Genomic DNA, 21,384 nt, shown 5'->3' with positions numbered 1-21,384 from the left:
TGAGATCAGGTTGTACGAGGCATTAAAACATGCTAGTGTGGCCAAAAGTTCAGCAATTTCTTTGCAAGCTAATGCTATAGAGAGTGCCTACATCGGTCGAAGTTTAGCAAGCTATACAACGATCTGATGTGGATTGCGGAATGAGTCAGATTCCTTTTCTTAATATTCTGTGGAAATTCATCTGGCTTGTATGCCTGACCAGCAAAAGTTCAGCTTTGTAGTGGCATGCCAATTAGAGGCCTTGAGCAGGATGTTCAGAGCTAACATTGTTGCCAGATGGCCCAGATTGGCATGCCTGCAACTTGATTAATATGTTTGCTTGCACTTGCTGCTTCTTGTTATACTCTACGCAATTACTGTGTGATTGGATGGTCTTGATCCCTGTACAAGGAGAATAGACAGGTTTGCCTTTAGCTCGAGATCATGTAGCTTTGGTCTGTTGTTTAATTTGTAATAAAGGATGCAGAACACCCCAATAATGCCAGGCTGTCTGCTCTGTGTTGCTTGATAGAAGTCCCCTATGATGTTTCAGAAAAAGAATGATAGAATTTCATTTTGAGAATTGGAATTGGTTCAGCAAAACCTAATTAGTGTTGATTTTTTTTAAAAAAAAAAGCTACATCCTAACTCTGCGCCATGCCACTATGTCTAGTTCTTTAAAAACTGTATTCTTGATCGGGATTAACATCAGGAGCAACTTCCCGGATCCCCTGTGATGCTTGATTTATAGAATGATGTTAAGTATTATTTTTTCTCACCAGAATTTGGTAGCAAAGTGTTAAGCTTTTTTTTTTTTTCCACAAAAGAATTCATTAACTTGTGATTAGGGGTGTGAAAGAGTTATGAGTTCGGTTAGAGCCCCTCTGTGTCTAAAGAAATGATTAACTCGTGATTAGGGGTGTCAAAGAGTCGAGTTCAGGTGGAGGAGGTTTCGATTTTGAGTGGCATTTGTCCTTACTTTGACCCTAATTAGCAAAGGCTTAGTTTTGCAAACTCTAGCTTGGTTTGCTTGGCAGCTTAAAGTATGGGTAGCTGGTGGTTTTTAAGCCCCTCCTAATCTTAAAAAGAAGGATTAGCTTGTGATGAGGGTGTTAAAGAGCTTAAGTTCATTTATAATTTATCCACCTAATATGTATGTGTTCCAAACACAAACCCAAACCCAATTTAAACTATATATCCATATTAATAATGGAAATAAAGGAAATCAGATAGCAGGTTGAATTTGGGTAGTAATTAGGAATTCTAAAGTTATTTTGCTATACTTTTTGGGCCATCTTATCGGATTATTTGCTACTAATATCTTACTTCATTAACTATAAAACAGGAAAAAGAAGTAATAATGTGGAGATAAAAAATGTTTAAAAGAAAATAAGGTAGCTGTGTAGATTTTATTTTCATTATCTAAGCCCCCATTTAATTAAAAGATGCGAAAAGAAATTTTTTCAGAATAATCAATTTTGGCACAATATTCTTTTGCTGAAAAACAAGCTGAGTATAAATATTTACATCGCAATAATTATGTAGCACTTCCTCATAAAACAATTATATAGTAAAAGACCAAATTTTAGCAAGAGCTATTAATTATAATCACAAATGCCACGAATAAAATTTTGGTGCAACAAAATAAGCTATGACTTGATTACTCTACTTATTTTCTTGTGTGCATAGCAGGTATTATTTTGGTTTTTTTTTTTTGGCATAGATCCATTTTAACCCGAGCCTTATCTAATAAGACTTCAGGCCTAATTTGAAAATAAATAAGTAGGGCTGGAAATGGGCTGGGCTGGAACGGGCCACACCCCTATCCAAGCCTGGCCCACAATTTTTTCGGGTTTCCTGCCGGTCTTAGCCCTGAAAATTTTTCAAAACCTCATGCTTGAGCCCAATTGGGCCAGCCTGATGAGACTCCGCATTATAACATTGTATAACATCCTGTCCATCTTCCTGTGAAGCATAAGTTCCATTCTAACAAGGCAAGGCAATCAGAACATGTAGTTAAGGGAAAATTACACATGTGAACCACATCTTGATGTCTGTCTATGAAAAATAATGAATACATTGACATATGGATTTATGTTTCTTCACATGTAAATTTTCTCTCTTTCTAAACACCAAGTCAAATGGTTAAAAGATACCATATACAACAGCATTGGCACCAAACATTACTTTTACATGTTTTATCTATTTGATTTACTCGGTCATCTGTCTAATATTCCTACAATCATTTATATATAACTATCAAAATACCATTACAATATGACAAAGCATTTCATCCTTTTAAAAATATCCTGCATGCCACCCCATTTATGATTGAAAGAGAAAAAAGATGTGGCAAAAATGAAACAGCAACCACCAATTTCAGAAGGCAGGATTACAATTTTTTATAAATATAGACACCTATCACCTGTTAACTCCTTTATATCTGATATTCTTATTAAGAGCAACATTCATGTTACATAGAAAAAGAAAAGAATTAAAAGTATTGAAGCTGAAGGATCTGATAAGCATTATAAGTCAATACATGCTGACGGTGGCCCACAGATTACACAACAATTTAACAAATCAAAACAGGTGCATTAAAAACTGGTTTTTAAAGCACATTTGCAAATAACCAAGCAACTTACTACCATCATTGCAGAGTTAAGTAGGAGGATTAAGGGAAAACAAAGCAGATAAATTTTTACAGGTTCCTACAACTCCAGAATAGAGGCTTAAAGAATAATGCAATATGAAGTCAGAAACCCACTCAGCCCCTAAGCAACCCATGTTAGAAGAGCAATGCTAGAGAAGCAGCTCAGGAAACTAGTACATTTGCAAGTTGCAACTAATGATATGGATGTGTATATGCCCAAATAACTATGTCATTATCTAGCACTTGACTTCAAACCATAAACATCTGTCTGAAACTGCTGCTGACAATCCCATCCTTTTACTCAGATCTCTCTCTCTCCCTCTCGTTCTGTGTCTGTGTGTGTTCTTGATCTCAGGTATTTTTGAGATGTAAATTATACTAAAACCACAAAAACTAAATAGCATTAAACTTTCAGTTTGGTATTCACAAAATCATCAATCTAATAAAAACAGAGTTAGATATCAAGCCTTCACAAAAACCAAATAGTATTAAACTTTCGGTTTCAGAATTTCAGTCTATAAAAAGCATCCAATCTGGGGTCTCTTTTCCCCTGCAGCTAATAAAAACAGAATCTGCCCTGAAGAGGAGAACAACAGCAACAACACCATCAATAATAAGAGTACCCAAAAACAAGAAATATATAGTTTGCCTAACCATTACACTAGATTGCTTAGAGGGTGCGACGAAGGAATCCCAATTTTTTCTCGTTGTCAAAAGCCAATGTAAGGCATTGATTGGATGAATTCTGAAGCTTGCAGTTGGGTTTTCAGGAAAGTAACCTGAAAACTCTAATTTGTATTCTAAAAAATGCAGCCTTTTCTGGCTAACCAAATTTAATAAATAACATAATAAATAATAATCATACTGCTAATCTTTTTATCTCTTCGCGACCCTCTCTACAAATAGCCTTGGAATATGTCCAGCGACTAGGTCGTATCAAGAATCGTGGCAGAATTAGATGCCAACCACCATATCTGACGTGATGCTGGGCATTGAAGAAGTACCTGGCTCATAGTCTCATTTTTCTCCGAGCAGCAACCACGACGAGGAAATATGAGGGAGGGTCCCTCTCCAAAGCAAAAAGCTATGGCAGGGAGATGGTCCTTGGATTTGACTTTGGAGGAAGCTGACCAACAGCGCAAGTTGGGGCGGAGAACTTGGAAATAGATCTCCGGATCATATTGTCCCCTTCCTATTCTATATTTCTATTTCAAAATTAATTTTTTAATCTATGTTGCAGATCATTGGCTAATCGTTGGCTAACTAATAAAATAACAAGCAAGCCAAGTTCCCTGGATATCAGTTGTCATTATGCGGTCTTCTCTACCAGTGTTGCCCCGCAGGAACGTGAAGTCAAAAATTGGGGGGTATTCGTACCCGAGGTCGCGGACCAGAAATTCCACGCGGCGAGCACGGAAGTCTCGTCAGGCTACGCGACGCGTTTCGTTCCATCGCCTGCGGCAAAGCCTTTTAAGTACTCCAACGTACTCCAACGTACTCCGGTCAGGGGATCCGGACTCCGACGAAGACTCCGTACCCCACAACATCCACCATTTGCGCTTCCTCTCGACTCCTTCCGACGACACGATAGCATCGAATCTACCGATGCCTGCCAATCTTCTCCCTAAACTCCCCCAAATCCTCTTCGTCTCCGCCTTTTTCACTACCGTCTACGCCCCCTATTGGGAGAGCAAGAACACCTGGTACGAGTGCTCCACCGACTCCAACTATACCACCAACAGCACCTACCACTCCAACCTCAACCTCCTCCTCCCCTCCCTCTCCTCCGCCACCCTCTCCACCGGCTTCGCCACCCTGTCCAAGGGCCACCCCCCCGACCAAGTCTTCGGCCTCGCGTCCTGCCGCGGCGACGTCTCCCAAGACGAGTGCCAATCTTGCCTCTCCACCGCCGACGGAAACCTCCTCCAGCTCTGCCCCTCGGGGAAGTCCGCGGCCATTTGGCCTGCAAGCTGCTTTCTCCGCTACTCGAACCGCAGCTTCTCCTCCTCCTCATCCGATGACAACTCATTCAGAGAGATCCTCTACAATGTTGGGAACGTGTCGAAGCCGACGAGGTTCGTGGACTTGGTGCGCGAGCTATTGAACAACTTGACGCAGCGGGCGGCGTACCAGTCGGCGCGGATGTTCGCAACCGGGGAGGCCAAATTCATGACCTCGACGACGCTGTATGGGCTGGTGCAGTGCACGAGAGATCAGTCGGGGGACGATTGCTATCGGTGCCTGACGGTGTCGGCCGGATATATACCAATATACAGTTGGGCGAAACAAGGAGGGGCGGTCTTGGCATACAATTGCTTTATGAGGTTTGAGATCTACAGTTTCTACGACGAGTCTGTTGGGGCAGCGCCGCCACCTCCTCCATCGGCTGATACGGTCTCACCGCCGCCGGAGGCCATCACTCGACCAGGAAAAGAAGGGGGTAAGCAAGAGATTTTGTAACCATTTATTCTTTTGATAGGAGAGCTTATTCTATGCTTCCAGGGTAACTTGCTGCTACCATTCCATCAGATGAAGCTAGCTGTCTCCCCTGACATGCACAAGGATTACAGGGATTCAGATGCTAAATCATCTACCGAATTACCAGGGACAAGTGCCGATCAAAATGATAGCAGCATGCTGCCCTGGTTCCACCACCTAAACCTCACCACCAATCCTGGTGGCATCACAGTAGGCGAGATTGGAGTTAGACATCATCTGATTGACCCCTTGATTCGTGTAACAAAACCCTCAAAGTTTTATTCATCAAGGACATGGTTTAAAGCAATCGAGATGACCAGAAAACTCTCCACCTCCCTTCCATCAAGGGGGGAAGACTCGTAGCCAGCTCCTGTTCCCGTTTTATATGGGGCCTTTGCTTCCTTTTGGTCAGAGCAAGGAACCTTCCTATCCCCCCCCCCCCCTCTCTCTCTCTCTCCCCCCTCCTCTCCTCTCCTCTCTTTATTTCATCGCAAGTCGGTGCCTTTTTGCCTTCTCCCTTCCTTCTGTGGTTATTTTCTCTTTGTCTCCCGGAAGCCTTCCTTCGGGCGGAGGCCTTCCTTTTTTATAGATCATTTCAGTCAAAAAAAAGGTAAAAAAAAATGCGATAGAGAGAGAAGCGGAGATGCCTGGATCCCTGAGGCCTCTCGGATCCCCGCTGATCTCGGCCGTTCGACTTCCGTCACCGCCAACGGCCGCTTGTCGCCTTCGGACTCCTTTCCTATGCTTGCTAAAAAGGAGAGTGGAAAGATGAGAGAGATCGGAGCGGAGATATGGGAGAGGTAACGACTCGAGCGAAAAAAAAGATTGAGGGATATTTTTGTCATTAATTTTCAACCTAGGATCACTGCCCAGGGGTGATCTTGGATTTCCAACCTCAAAGATGGATATCCCATCACCGGGTTGAGCGGTGATTTGAGGAGTGGAGGTGATTTAGGATCACCATCATGAAAGATCACCGTGGTGCAACCAAACGCGGTGATCTCATCACCTCCACCCACATCACCCTTGATCCCGAGACAATCACCCCATACCAAACGCCCTCCTAGGACTAATGAAGCAAGATTCACCAATCAGTACCATTCTTTTGCTTTTCTTGCCAATCTTGCATCATAGCATACTACATCGGTACGAGATTACTTGCAAATGCTTTCTGATAATATTGAGAATGCCAGTTGGATTTATGGGTGAAAGATTGTTGATTTCATCTACACAGCAAGATGCTGTTCATAATCTTCATCTTTAATCCATTTGTCAGATGTCTTAAAACTCAAAACTAGCTGCAAATAATTGAAATAAACTTTTCCATAACTACGAGTAATTCTCTCTTGATTAAGGTTATAGTAGTATTTGAAATAGGAACATGTCTCGATTAGTCCTGCATAGGCTCGTCAGAATGTGAAGGTTAGTAAACTTATGAGGGCGAGGTGGAGAAAGCTACCCTGTTTTGGTTGGTATGAAGGAGAAAAAGGATTTGGTAGGGTATTTAGAATGAAAATTCTACTTTAAGAAAGGAATGCAAGGAGATGTTTGAGATGAAAGATCTCTTTTTATTTTTCTTTTAGTGGATTCAACTTTGATAGTTGTTGCCAATGGATAGACAAACGTTACCCTGCACATTCTTCATTTACTTTATGTCATTTCATGCTTTGTTACTTCGCATACATAATTTTGTTTAGCTAGAATTGAATTACATGTTTGGTTAAGGTGTTGCTTTAGAAGACTCAGATAAACAAAAATTACATGAAAGCTTGTATCATAACTTCATATTCAATAGAATTTGGAAAGGATTCGGTTTTTTTCCCTTTTATTGCACTATCACAAGGAGCAATCTTTCATATCTCGATAACAATTATTCACATGACATTTTTAAATGGGCACGCTATTTATTTAGTGATTTTTTGATTAATAGCAGATCACCTTGACATATTGACCATCAATGGTAGTTTAGCAGTGGTAGTTAGTGAGCAGTAATGTGATAAGTTATAAAATTCTTTTCCATGAGATAGAGGTATTTATATTTCTAAAACATTTTCATTTTGGTTCAGGAAAAAAGAACAATGCAGTGATGATTGTTCTTCCTGTTGTCTCTATGGTTGGTCTGCTGATGGTCTTCTCTGCCATTTTCGTTTGTTTGAGGAGGAGGAGAAAATTTACAACATTATTTAGTAAGTATTCTGCCAAACAATTTTTTTATTTAGATATCAAAGAAGAATATCTGTGCTTTGTTTTTTGTTAAAAGCTCAAATCCAATTCATGGTTTTATGTAAAACATATGTCAGGAAATCCAGCTACTGGAGATGAGGAGAACAAAAATGATGGATCTGTATTACTTGACTTGAGTACACTTAGAACTGCCACCAATGATTTTTCCGACACACATAAGCTTGGACAAGGTGGTTTTGGACCAGTTTATAGGGTAACGGAGTATTCTATGGGCTACTAGACTTCTAATTTATATTATGGTTGGTCTCTATTCAGTTTGAATTTAACATAAATGTTTTCTTCTGTTATTTTGATTTTGCAAAAGGGAGTTCTACCAAATGGCCAGGAAATAGCAGTGAAAAGACTTTCAGCATGTTCCGGGCAAGGGGTCTTGGAGTTTAAAAATGAGGTTGTTTGCCTTGCTAAGCTTCAGCATAAAAATCTTGTAAGATTACTGGGTTGCTGCATCGAGCAGGAAGAAAGGCTCCTAGTCTATGAATTTCAACATAACACAAGCCTTGACAAATTTTTATTTGGTATGCACGGCTTGCATCTTCTCCTCATAAGAAAAACTCACACTCTTTACAAGTTGAAAATGCCACTAGTTTTACTAATAAAGAAGTAATATGGTTAGGATTTTATGTATCACTATGCCATGTATTTTTTCACTAGCCTTTGCTATGTAAAATATCATATAATTTAATTATTTTTAGAGGTGGACTAGGATCATTTGAACTAGATTCAAGTCCGATCCGATTAGTCTTTGGTGAAAGACAAGGGTTCGACACTGATGATGTGAGCCATTGGATGTGATCACCAAAGAGTCATATGATTTGGAGGCTCTGACCAATGCATCAACTCGTCAAACACGAATATTTTGAATAACATGATAAAATGCCTATATTTGACTGCTCGCTGCATAAACTAGGGGGCTCCAAATCACCTATTTTTTGGCCTGGAAGTAGTTTACAAGTAGTAGATTACATCTAATTGCTCGGATCATTGGGGTTGAGGCCCATTTGCAGTGAGGACTATTGGATCTAACTTGAAATTTTGTTCTAGTTCACTTCATGTTTTTGCTCCTGATAGTAACAAGTATGTACATGTTTCTCTATAGAATCTAGGTTGGAAGTATGAAATATACATCCAAATCAGGCATAGGCTATAAATATCGCTATTTTAGGAACTCTATTAAAAAACTAAGTGATCTTTCATTTCCTGTTATGGTCATCATTAATATGAATTTTATTCCTTTTGCTACTATAGCTTTTTGGTTGGAGCAGAGTTCACCTTGTTAATGTCCTACTTCATCTCTAAGTGAACTTTTCTTTGATAACAATCTTGACACTAATTCTAGTAGACTTGGTAAGAAACTTGTATGAAATGCAATCATGACCTATTCACTCCTAACACGCTGAATCTTTATCATAAAAGATGGTTCCTTTATTTTATGTTAGATTGCTTCTTGGAGGCTTTGCTCTATGTCTAGTTTTTGGTTTCATACAGATGACAAGCTGCTAGGTTGTTGCTCAGCCTTCTAGTCTATTTTGTTTTTTTTTTTTTGTTGATCATTGGTCAAGGCAGTCTGGGTTTCATGTTAGATTATAACCAACACTAGTTCCACTAATGATTCCACTGTATTACTAAGAGAAGGCGAGATTTAATTAGGTAAACTTTTGACGAGTAAACTTATGTCGTTCTACAAAGTTTAAAGGAAATAAAATGTTAAGATTGTACAGGTAAGAATGGACATTAGGTTAGCCTCAATTTTGAGGGGCATATGGGGTCCTAATGATCTGTACAGACTATTACCTACTTAAATCTAATCAGCTTTCATTTTCCAGAATCTTTCTTTGTGATTCTTGTGTTGTTACTTTTTGACCAAATATTGATTTTGTTAGGTAAAGTATAATATTGCATGGAGACAAGAATCTCATGATTTATTACCTTTTTTAAAATTGATCATTATGACGTAATTACATGCACTGACTAGGTTTTCACTTCTTTGGAATAGATCCAATGAAAAATAGACTGCTAGACTGGGGAAGGAGGTACAAGATTATTGAAGGAATTGCAAGAGGGCTTCTTTATCTTCACCAAGATTCTCAACTCAAGATTATTCATCGGGATCTGAAAACTAATAATATTTTGCTAGATCAGTACATGAATCCTAAGATTTCAGATTTTGGTCTGGCGAAGCTCTTTGATGAAGACAAAACACGAGGAACTGCTAGTCGAATTGCTGGGACATTGTATGTTACAGTCCTTATTAATTTATACATTTCAATCAATATTTCCTTTCCTGTGTGATAGCTCCAGAGCATTATAAATCTTTATTATTTTGATCTTCCACTTGATTATGAGATACTTGTTCTTCTTTTATTCAAGAAGACATTGTCGCTTTAACACGACTATTATATGATGGCATGCAGTGGGTACATGGCACCAGAATATGCAATGCACGGGCACTTCTCAACAAAATCCGATGTATTTAGCTTTGGAGTCCTTGTTCTAGAAATTGTGACTGGTCAACGAATCAATGACTTCCAAGGATCAGGGCGTGCTCCGAACCTCCTAAGCTATGTAAGCACTTGATACTCTTACTCCAATCAATACTAAGATATATATACCAATGATTTAGTAGCACAAATCGCATCAGACGAGTCTAATAGTGGATCTTGATGCTGCTTGCTTGTAATGAAGGCATGGGAGCATTGGAACAAAGGGAAGGCATTGGATGTGATGGATCGAAGCTTGCATGATCAGTACGATAGGCAAGAAGCCTCCAGATGCATTCATATGGGTCTACTCTGCGTCCAGCAAGACCAAACGAAGAGACCAAGCATGGAATCGATTGTTCTCATGCTGAGTAGCCACTCTGTCACTGTTTCCGCTCCTTCTATGCCTGCATTTTTTGTTCAAGGTAGTGCAACCACCGAGCCAGATGTGGCTTCAGGAAACAGAAAGTCCAATCCGCCAAAGAGGAAGAGCTCCTACCAGCACGAGGATAAAGCCAATTCGGTTTCTAAAAATGATGTGACGATTAGCGACATGGAACCTCGATAACATGCACAGGGAAGAATTTGGTCATCATATTTTAACCGGTCTTGCTACCACTCAAACATAGTGATAGAACATTGTAATTTGGAAGGGTGTATGGCTTGTGGCCAAATTGTAATTTGTAGGTTGTTACGTGATCTCTAAAATTATGCTAGCATCTCCCCTCAAACTCAAGATAGTACTATAAGTGCCAACTTAAGTTTGAAAACTGGATTACAAATGTACCGAAAAATCGACATACTAGATGAAGAGCTGGAGTAATAGTCTAGAAGCTGACGTGATAGACGTTAGCATAATTTTAGGAATCACGTAACTACTTGTATCGCTCATAATATTTTATTTTGTTAGCGTGATTTTATATCAATCTATATTATTTTTTTTATTTGCATGATCTTGTTTGAATGATTTTAGGGATCACATAACAACTTGTATTAGTTGGTAATATTTTTCATTTTTAGTGTGATCATATATCAACCTATATTATTTTTCTTGTATAGAGTCTGTACACAGATATATATAACTCCTGAGATGTAGCGAATATGATAGAATAGAGAAATAAAATTACTTTTCTCTTTCTTTCTTCTTCTTCTAAAAATATTTTAAAATGGTATCAGAGCCACCGATCATGTAACTTGCTGCCATCATCTCTTTTGCCTTTGTTGTGGTTATCGTCTCCATGTCAAGAAGCTTTGAAGATTCCTATTGCCGATTTATCGATCTCTGTTTCCGGATGAATCAACATCCAAAAATTCTCTATTTTTTGGTAGATCCGTAGTTCATCTATTTTTCTGCAGATCCTCTATTTTCTAATAAATCAATATTGATCGTATTAGTAGATCTGCGTATCCTCTATTTTTGGTAGATTAGTACCCAAAGATTCTTTGTTTTCTAGCAGCTCATTTTCATTACTTATCTCCTCAGCTTCATATTTTTGATTGTCTTTCCTCACCTTCAGATTTTTGATTGTCTCTCCTCACCATTGCTCGACTCCATTCTCTCCATCTCCGATTTTATTTGCTGTTTTTGGCTCCTTCACCATTCAGTTTTGAAGGCAATTGTTTCTCTTTCATGGTGCCTCCGTCTACGAGAATCATCTACTTCTGATTGCCTTCTCTCCGAGCTCTATCATCGCTGCAACTATCATCTTCTATGTGTCTTCATACTACTACATCATCAGACAACTAGATTGACAAACATGTCAGTCTTTAAAGTCAGTTAGACACATCAGTCTGCCATATCGGCTTTTGAGCTGTTATGTCAATTGCTAATCGGCTACATCATCTTCTAAGCTGCTATAATAGCTTGTATTTTGCCACATCAGGCTCTATGATGCCAAGCCAGCTTTTGGTCTACTACCATATCAGTCTCTGAGCTGCTATGTCAGCTCCTAGTCTATCACGTTAGTTTTTGAGCTACTACTCCAATTTTTCATCTAGTACGTCAGTTTTTAGGTACATTCGTGATTCAGTTTTCAAACACAAGTTGGCACCTATAGCGCGCACCATCTTGAGTTTGAGGGAGGATGTTAGCATAATTTTAGGAATCACATAATAACCTGCATCATTTATAATATTTTTTTTATTAGCATGATTCTGTATCAATATATATTATTTTTCTTTGTTAACATAATTTTGTTAGAGCGACTTTAGGGATCACATAACAACTTATATTAGTCAGTAATATATTCCATTGTTATGTGATCCTATATCAGCCTATATTATTTTCTTTGTATAAAGTATGTACATGAGATGTACCGAATACGACGGAACAGAAAAATAAAATCATTTCTCTCTCTCTCTCTCTCTCTCTCTCTCTCTCTCTCTCTCTCTTTATTTTTTTTTCTTCTTCAAATATTTTAATAGAAACAAAGATATTATAGCTAATACTTGCTTTGCTGAGAGAAAATAAAGATCTAAACTAAAGAATGATCAACGATGGGAGAATTTGCCATAGCTAGTGTTCAAGCTGAAATTTATACAACTTAATTATGGTAGAAGATTTGTTGGCTCAAAAATTGCAAGTAATTTTCTTCAACCAACAAGGGGAAATTATATAACTCTATTCTATATATTAAAATAAATAATAATAATAAAAAAGCTTACTTCGTGTCCCTCAAAAGATTCGCGGGACAAGAGCAAAGTTGACATTTTGGCCTCAAATTAAAACATATGTCTCATCGGATGTTGCACTAGAAATCAAAGTTGAAATAATTTTAGGGGTCATTCATTCAGAAACGTAAGAAAAATAGCAGTCTATGGCTAAGTGTGGGCCTTAACTTTCCTCCCATCCTCATTGTCTCGATGTGAAAATCAGTAAGCTTCCATCATATCCAATCAGCATGGCGTAGTAGCTAAACTTGTCCCACTTTCTTTTGCCTCCCTATCATGAAATTTCTTTGCACTACTAAAATAACTCGAGTGGGGAGGGAGACTTGAATAAATAACTCAAGTGGGGAGACATGAACCCAGAATCCAAAAACACCACCATTTGACTAGTGTTTCTTTCTCCTTATGTTTTAGTGAAACGCGCCGTAAAAATCCCGTATCTGTTGAGCTACTGTAATCCACGTCCCAAGTTCTCCTGGCCTTTGGAAAAAGCCAGCAGTATCGTTAACTCGTTGCCATGCTAACCCAAAAGCAAGGGCACTTCATTTTTTATGAGCTGATTATTGATTAAAAGATACATCGGAGGGCTCTCATGTCCTTCTGAGAAAGGCCATTCTTTACAAACATAGTCGTGAGCTGATCCATCTCAAACACTGGTTGTGGCAAATTTTCGTTAATGTTCTCCCTATATAGTTCCCTAATCATGGTAAAAATGAAGATGAAAGAGAGTTGGGAGAGTGATCATGGTACCTCAGGTTCTCTGGTCTTCGATAGAACTACAATTGGCCGATGATAGGGAGGCAGAGGCTCCACTTGGTGACTTTGCCTTGCTTGGATAGTCGACGACTAGTGACCGGCGAACAGAGATGATGGACAAACTTCAAGAAAGACTGATCGAGGAATGGCGATGAGGGACTGCCGGATTAGATTTTGGAGTGGTTGCGGAGGCGGAGAGAAGGAGAATCGAGGATGACGAGAGGTGGAGAACGGTAAATGAGGAGAGTAGGAGAACCCTAGCCTTAGAAAGCGATAGAAAATCGGGAGAATAGACCGAATAAGAGAAGCGAACCTAAACATGGCCTTGCGATTAGCGATTAGCGGCCTCCCGTCGCCCGATCAACCCATTCTAAACCGGGCTAGGTTTGGGCCTGCATTCGGACTTTAAATCGAGCTCAAGTTTGAGCCGGGCCAATAATATAATCGAGCCGGCCCGATCTGAAAAATAAATAGGCTCTATAATTAAACCTGAATCCAACCCAAAATTTTTTGGGCCTAGACCGTAGCCCTACCCAGCTCGGTGGGCTTCAGGCCAGCCCGAGCCCATTTCCAGCCTCACAAATAAGGAATCTAAGTAATCATGATTTTAGGATCTCTCTCCAATACAATATTAATTGCTTTAAGAATAGTGGTAGTGTAGATCTTTCCATGACTTTCTCAGTCATGTTGAAGAAACCTTAGCGTTGGCTCCATCATTCAGCACAGTGCTATCGAAATCGATCTTGAGGAAGCTAGGGGTGGGAGCACCAGAGTGGTGTGAATTACAATAGATTGCTTAGAGGGTGCGTGGAAGGAGTCCCAATTTTTTCTCGTTGTCAAATTGATTGGATGAATTCTGAAGCTTGCAGTTGGGTTTTCAGGAAAGCAACCTAAGAACTCTAATTTGTATTCTAAAAAATGCAGCTTTTTTATGGCTAACCAAATTTAATAAATAACATAATAAATAATAATCATACTGCTAATCTCTTTATCTCTTCGCGACCCTCTACAAATAGCCTTGGAATATGTCCAGCGACTAGGTCGTATCAAGAATCATGCCAGTATTAGATGCCAACCACCACATCCGACGCGCTGCTGGGCATTGAAGAAGTACGTGGCTCATAGTTTCACCTTTCTCCGAGCAGCAATCACAACGAGGGAATATGAGGGAGGGTCCCTCTCCATTGCAAAAAGCTATGGCGGGGAGATGGTCCTTGGATTTGACTTTGGAGGAAGCTGACCAAACAGCGCAATTTGGGGCGGGCAACTTGGAAATAGATCTCCGGATCATATTGTCCTCTTCCTGTTCTATATTTCTATTTCAAAATTAATTTTTTAATCTATTTTGCAGATCATTGGCTAATCGTTGGCTAACTAAATAAATAACGAGCAAGCCAAGTTCCCTGGATATCAGTTGTCATAAAACAGCTCTATTATGCGGTCTTCTCTATCAGTCGTCCTGTCTTTGCCCCGCCAGCAGGAACGTGGAGTTTGCAGACCAGAAGTTTCACGCGGCAAGCATGGAAGTCTCGGCAGTCTACGCGACGCGTTTCGTTCCATCGCCTGCGGCAAAGCCTTTTAAGTACCCCAACGTACTCCGGTCAGGGGATCCGGACTCCGACGAAGACTCCGCACCCCACAACATCCACCATTTGCTCTTCCTCTCGACTCCTTCCGACGACACGATACCATCGAATCTACCGATGCCTGCCAATCTTCTCCCTAAACTCCCCCAAATCCTCTTCGTCTCCGCCCTTTTCACTACCGTCTACGCCAGCGAGAACACCTGGTACGAGTGCTCCACCGACTCCAACTATACCACCAACAGCACCTACCACTCCAACCTCAACCTCCTCCTCCCCTCCCTCTCCTCCGCCACCCTCTCCAGCGGCTTCGCCACCCTGTCCAAGGGCCACCCCCCCGACCGAGTCTTCGGCCTCGCGTCCTGCCGCGGCGACGTCTCCCAAGACACGTGCCAATCTTGCCTCTCCACCGCCGACGGAGACCTCCTGCGGCTCTGCCCCTCGGGGAAGTCCGCGGCCATTTGGCCTGAGAGCTGCTTCCTCCGCTACTCCAACCGCAGCTTCTCCTCCTCCTCATCCGATGACAACTCATTCGGAGAGCTCCTCTGCAATGACCGGAACGTGTCGGAGCCGAGGAGGTTCGAGAACTTGGTGCGCGAGCTATTGGACAACTTGACGGAGCGGGCGGCGTACCAGTCGGCGCTGATGTTCGCAACTGGGGAGGCCAAATTCACGACCTTGACGACGCTGTATGGGCTGGTGCAGTGCACGAGAGATCAGTCAGGGGACGATTGCTATCGGTGCCTGATGGTGTCGGCCGGATATATACCAAATTCTTGTTGGGCGAAACAAGGAGGGAGGGTCTGGGCATACAATTGCATTATGAGGTTTGAGATCTACCCTTTCTACAACGAGTCTGTTGGGGCAGCGCCGCCACCTCCTCCATCGGATGATACGGTCTCTCCGCCGCCGGAGGCCAGCACTCGACCAGGAAAGGAAAGGGGTAAGCAAGAGATTTCGTAACCATTAATTCTTTTGATACGAGAGCTTATACTATGCTTCCAGGGTAACTTGCTGCTACCATTCCATCAGATGAAGCTAGCTGTCTCCCCTGACATGCACAAGGATTACAGGGATTCAGCTGCTAAATCATCTACCGAATTACAGGGGACAAGTGCCGATCAGAATGATAGCAGCATGCTGCCCTGATTCAACCACCTAAACCTCACCACCTATCGTGGTGGCATCACAGTAGGAGAGATTGGAGTTAGACATCATCTGTTTGACCCCTTGATTTCGCATGACAAAACCCTCAAAGTTCATCAAGGACATGGTTTAAAGCAATCGAGATGACCAGTTGCACTTTAGGATTAAGGAAGCAAGATTCAGCTATCAGTACCATTCTTTTTTTCCTTTTTTGGCCAATCTTGCATCATAGCATACTACATCGGTCCGAGATTACTTGCAAATGCTTTCTGATAATATTCAGAATGCCAGTTGGACTTATGGGTGAAAGATTGTTGATTTCATCTATACAGCAAGATGCATGCTGTTCATAATCTTCATCTTTAATCCACTTGTCAGATGTCTTAAAACTCAAAACTTGCAAGAAATAATTGAAAGAAACTTTTCCATAACTACGAGTAATTCTCTCTTGATTAAGGGTATAGTAGTATTTGAAATAGGAACATGTCTCGATTGGTCATGCATAGGCTCGTCGGAATATGTAGGTTAGCAAACTTATGAGGGCGAGGTGGAGAAAGCTACCCTGTTTTGGTTGGTATGAAGGAGAAAAAGGATTTGGTGGGGTATTTAGAATGAAAATTTTACTTTAAGAAAGGAATGCAAGAAGAGATGTTTGAGATGAAAGATCTCTTTTTTTTTCTTTTAGTGGATTCAACTTTGATAGTTGTTGCCAATGGATAGACAAACTTTACCCTGCACATTCTTCATTTACTTTATGTCATTTCATGCTTTGTTACTTGGCATACGTAATTTTGTTTAGCTAGAATTGAATTACATGTTTGGTTAATGTGTTGCTTTAGAAGACTCAGATAAACAAAAATCACATGAAAGCTTGTATAATAACTTCATATTCCATAGAATTTGGAGAGGCTTCAATTTGTTTCCCTTTTATTGCACTATCACAAGGAGCAATTTTTCATATCTCGATAACAATTTTTCACATGACATTTTTAAATGGGAACGGTATTTTTTACTGATTTTTCAACTAATAGCCGATCACCTTGACATATTGACCATCAATGGTAGTTTAGCAGTGGTAGTTAGTAAGCGGTAATTTGATAAGTTATAAAATTCTTTTCTATGAGATAGAGGCATTTATATTTCAAAAACATTATCATTTTGGTTCAGGAAAAAAGAACAATGCAGTGATGATTGTTCTTCCGGTTGTCTCAATGGTTGGTATGCTGATGGTCTTCTCTGCCATTTTCGTTTGTTTGAGGAGGAGGAGAAAATTTACAACATTATTTAGTAAGTATTCTGCAAAATTATCTTTTCAGTTAGATATCAAAGAAGAATATGTGTGCTTTGTTCTTTGTTAAAAGCTCAAATCCAGTTCATGGTTTTATGTAAAACATCTGTCAGGAAATCCAGCTACTGGAGATGAGGAGAACAAAAATGATGGATCTCTATTACTTGACTTGAGTACACTTACAACTGCCACCAATGATTTTTCCGACAAACATAAGCTTGGGGAAGGTGGTTTTGGACCAGTTTATAGGGTAATGGAGTATTCTATGGGCTACTAGACTTGTAATTTATATTATGGTTGGTCTCTATTCAGTTTGAATTTAACCTAAATGTTTTCTTCTGTTATTTTGATTTTGCAAAAGGGAGTGCTACCTAATGGCCAGGAAATAGCAGTGAAAAGACTTTCAGCATCTTCCGGGCAAGGGGTCATGGAGTTTAAAAATGAGGTTGTTTGCCTTGCTAAGCTTCAGCATAAGAATCTTGTGAGATTACTGGGTTGCTGCATCGAGCAGGAAGAAAGGCTCCTAGTCTATGAATTTCAACATAACACAAGCCTTGACAAATTTTTATTTGGTACGCATGGCTTGCATCTTCTCATCATAAGAAAAACTCACACTCTTTACAAGTTAAAAATGCCACTAGTTTTACTAATAAAGAAGTAATATGGTTAGGATTTTATGTATCACTATGCCTGTATTTTTCACTAGCCTTTGCTATGTAGAATATCATATAATTTAATTATTTTTAGAGGTGGACTAGGATCCTTTGAACTAGATTCAAGTCCGATCCGATTAGTCTTTGGTGAAAGACAAGGGTTCGACACTGATGATGTGAGCCATTGGATGTGATCACCAAAGAGTCATATGATTTGGAGGCTCTGACCAATGCATCAACTCGTCAAACACGAATATTTTGAATAACATGATAAAATGCCTATATTTGACTGCTCGCTGCATAAACTAGGGGGCTCCAAATCACCTATTTTTTGGCCTGGAAGTAGTTTACAAGTAGTAGATTACATCTAATTGCTCGGATCATTGGGGTTGAGGCCCATTTGCAGTGAGGACTATTGGATCTAACTTGAAATTTCATTATAGTTCACTTCATGTTTTTGCTCCTGATAGTAACAAGTATGTACATGTTTCTCTATAAAATCTAGGTTGGAAGTATGAAATATACATCCAAATCAGGCATAGGCTATAAATATCGCTATTTTAGGAACTCTATTAAAAAACTAAGTGATCTTTCATTTCCTGTTATGGTCATCATTAATATGAATTTTATTCCTTTTGCTACTATAGCTTTTTGGTTGGAGCAGAGTTCACCTTGTTAATGTCCTACTTCATCTCTAAGTGAACTTTTCTTTGATAACAATCTTGACAATAATTCTAGTAGACTTGGTAAGAAACTTGTATGAAATGCAATCATGACCTATTCACTCCTAACACGCTGAATCTTTATCATAAAAGATGGTTCCTTTATTTTATGTTAGATTGCTTCTTGGAGGCTTTGCTCTATGTCTAGTTTTTGGTTTCATACAGATGACAAGCTGCTAGGTTGTTGCTCAGCCTTCTAGTCTATTTTGTTTTTTTAGTTGATCATTGGTCAAGGCAGTCTGGGTTTCATGTTAGATTATAACCAACATTAGTTCCACTAACAATTCCACTGTATTACTAAGAGAAGGCTAGATTTAATTTGGTGAACTTTTGACAAGTAAACTTAAATCATTCTACAAAGTTTACAGGATATAAAATGTTAAGATTGTACAGGTAAGAATGGACATTAGTTTAGCCTCAATTTTGAGGGGCACTTGAGGTCCTAATGATCTGTACATACTATTACCTACTTAAATCTGGCCAGCTTTCATTTTCCAGAATCTTTCTTTGTGATTCTTGTGCTGTTACTTTTTGACCAAATATTGATTTTGTTAGATAAAGGATAATATGGCATGGGGACCAGAATCTCATGATTTATTATTATTATTTTAAATTGATAATTATGACATAATTACATGCACTGACTAGGTTTTTACTTCGTTGGAATAGATCCAATGAAAAATAGACTGCTAGACTGGGGAAGGAGGTACAAGATTATTGAAGGAATTGCAAGAGGGCTTCTTTATCTTCACCAAGAATCTCAACTCAAGATTATTCATCGGGATCTGAAAACTAATAATATTTTGCTAGATCAATACATGAATCCTAAGATTTCAGATTTTGGTCTAGCAAAGCTCTTTGATGAAGACAAAACACGAGGAACTGCTAGTCGTATTGCTGGGACAAAGTACGTTATTACAGTCCTTATTAATTTATACATTTTAATCAATATTTCCTGTCTTGTGTGATAGCTACTGAGCATTATAAATCTTTATTATTTTGATCTTTCACTTGATTATGAGATACTTGTTTCTTCTTTTATTCAAGAAGACGTTGTCGCTTTAACACATGACTATTATATGACGGTATGCAGTGGGTACATGGCACCAGAATATGCAATGCATGGGCACTTCTCAACAAAATCGGACGTATTTAGCTTTGGAGTCCTTGTTCTAGAAATTGTGATCGGTCGACGAATCAATGACTTCCAAGGATCAGGGCGTGCTCCGAACCTCCTAAGCTATGTAAGCACTTGATACTCTTGCTCCAATCAATACTAAGATATATATACCAACGATTTAGTAGCACAAATCGCATCAGACGAGCCTAATAGTGGATCTTGATGTTGCTTGCTTGTAATGAAGGCATGGGAGCATTGGAACAAAGGGAAGGCATTGCATGTGATGGATCGAAGCCTGCATGATCAGTACGATAGGCAAGAAGCCTCCAGATGCATTCATATGGGTCTACTCTGCGTCCAGCAAGACCAAGCGAAGAGACCAAGCATGGAATTGGTTGTTCTCATGCTGTGTACCCACTCTGTCACTGTTTGCGCTCCTTCTGTGCCTGCATTTTTTGTTGAAGTTAGTGCAACCACCGAGCCAGATGTGGCTTCAAGAAACAGAAAGTCCAATCCGCCAAAGCGGAAGAGCTCCTATCAGCGCGAGGAAAAATCCAACTCGGTTTCTAAAAATGATGTGACGATTAGCGACATGGAACCTCGATAATATGCATGGGGAAGAATTCGGTCATCATATTTTAACCAGTCGTGTTACCACTCAAACACAGAGATTGATAGAACATTGTAATTTCGAAGTGTGTATGGCTTGTCGCCAAATTGGAACTAACGGACACATTAAAAAATTTAGTAGAGTAAGCTTGCAGGGCTTCGCAAAAGAAACCCTTGTTAAATAATAATAATAATAATAATTGGCGGATGATGTGTATAAAGGGGCGAGCACATGGTAAAATTTAGTGAAAATTGAAAAAATAATTTGCATTGTGCTCGCCATACGGTTGTGTTATTTGAACAGAGGCTAACAATCTGATTATATGGTAGTGTGCTGCGTTTTCTACTTTTTTTTCTTTTGGACCAAATTATGACCCTCTCTGTGAATACTCTGTAGTATCAATTGCATCAGACCGAGGCCTGGACAGGCTTTTGACATCAGAAACAAGATATGGACCCTGCTTTTGCTCTGCTTGTTGAGGTCGGGTTTCGTGGGATTGGCGGTGTGAAGAAATCCGCAGCCTCCAATCCTTCTTTTGCTCATCTCGGATGGGATCTATCTAAAATTCCTGTCAATAGCGCCCCCAAATCTCACTCCTACCTTGATTTGCCTTGCCAAGAATTCCAATCTAACATCTCAGTCCGGTTTTCAGACCGAAAATAGCTGAGAAATCAGTGATCGTTTCATGCTGACTAGTTGTTGGATGCAGGCTTGATTGAACTCTGTTTTCCAACTGCCTCAGGAGAAAATTGACTCACACAGCTATCATCTATGGAATATAGAAAATTTTCCCCATAAACTCGGACTAGTAATGTTTTTCTGGTTTCAAAGAAAATTGTACTAAAGTAAGATGTATCTTATAATAATTTGTCGTTTGTTTTCTTTTTGTGTAATTATTTTTGTTGCAAAAAGGCATAGCCCATGTTTATGTTAGATAAACTCAATACTAAACCTTGTGCTATGTAAAATTTAAGTAATGTTCTTTACATTATCATAGTTATTTAATAC

The 21,384-nt window shown here is 39.7% G+C and overlaps 2 protein-coding genes across 2 annotated transcripts; both read left to right on the top strand.

Annotated features, from left to right (window-relative positions):
- The first annotated feature begins 4,039 nt into the window (after positions 1–4,039).
- Positions 4,040–10,969, top strand: LOC148702516 (cysteine-rich receptor-like protein kinase 15). The gene is made up of 7 exons (XM_088704427.2): positions 4,040–5,072; positions 7,177–7,296; positions 7,411–7,547; positions 7,659–7,869; positions 9,348–9,585; positions 9,766–9,916; positions 10,037–10,969. Exons 1-7 carry the CDS (start codon positions 4,238–4,240, stop codon positions 10,397–10,399), a joined length of 2,055 nt encoding a protein of 684 aa, XP_088560553.2. The 5' UTR covers positions 4,040–4,237; the 3' UTR covers positions 10,400–10,969.
- A 3,486-nt stretch (positions 10,970–14,455) lies between these two features.
- LOC108510788 (cysteine-rich receptor-like protein kinase 10) lies at positions 14,456–20,823 on the top strand. Its single transcript, XM_088704428.2, has 7 exons — positions 14,456–15,780; positions 17,151–17,270; positions 17,385–17,521; positions 17,633–17,843; positions 19,316–19,553; positions 19,740–19,890; positions 20,011–20,823. Exons 1-7 carry the CDS (start codon positions 14,775–14,777, stop codon positions 20,371–20,373), a joined length of 2,226 nt encoding a protein of 741 aa, XP_088560554.2. The 5' UTR covers positions 14,456–14,774; the 3' UTR covers positions 20,374–20,823.
- Positions 20,824–21,384: the final 561 nt, after the last annotated feature.

The sequence above is a fragment of the Phoenix dactylifera genome, chromosome 9, assembly GCF_051530095.1.
Source record: "Phoenix dactylifera cultivar Ajwa chromosome 9, Ajwa_hap1_PhDact_Kaust_v1.1, whole genome shotgun sequence".
NCBI lineage: Eukaryota > Viridiplantae > Streptophyta > Magnoliopsida > Arecales > Arecaceae > Phoenix > Phoenix dactylifera.
The sequence above is the reverse complement of the archived record's forward strand: the minus strand, read 5'-3'. Positions and strand labels throughout refer to the sequence as shown.

Coding starts and splice junctions, on each gene's coding strand:
- LOC148702516 (XM_088704427.2), top strand. CDS start 4,238: ATGCCTGCCAATCTTCTCCCTAAACTCCCCCAAATCCTCTTCGTCTCC. Junction 5,073..7,176: donor TCGACCAGGAAAAGAAGGGG/GTAAGCAAGAGA, acceptor ATTTTGGTTCAG/GAAAAAAGAACAATGCAGTG. Junction 9,586..9,765: donor AGTCGAATTGCTGGGACATT/GTATGTTACAGT, acceptor GATGGCATGCAG/TGGGTACATGGCACCAGAAT.
- LOC108510788 (XM_088704428.2), top strand. CDS start 14,775: ATGGAAGTCTCGGCAGTCTACGCGACGCGTTTCGTTCCATCGCCTGCG. Junction 15,781..17,150: donor TCGACCAGGAAAGGAAAGGG/GTAAGCAAGAGA, acceptor ATTTTGGTTCAG/GAAAAAAGAACAATGCAGTG. Junction 17,844..19,315: donor CCTTGACAAATTTTTATTTG/GTACGCATGGCT, acceptor TCGTTGGAATAG/ATCCAATGAAAAATAGACTG.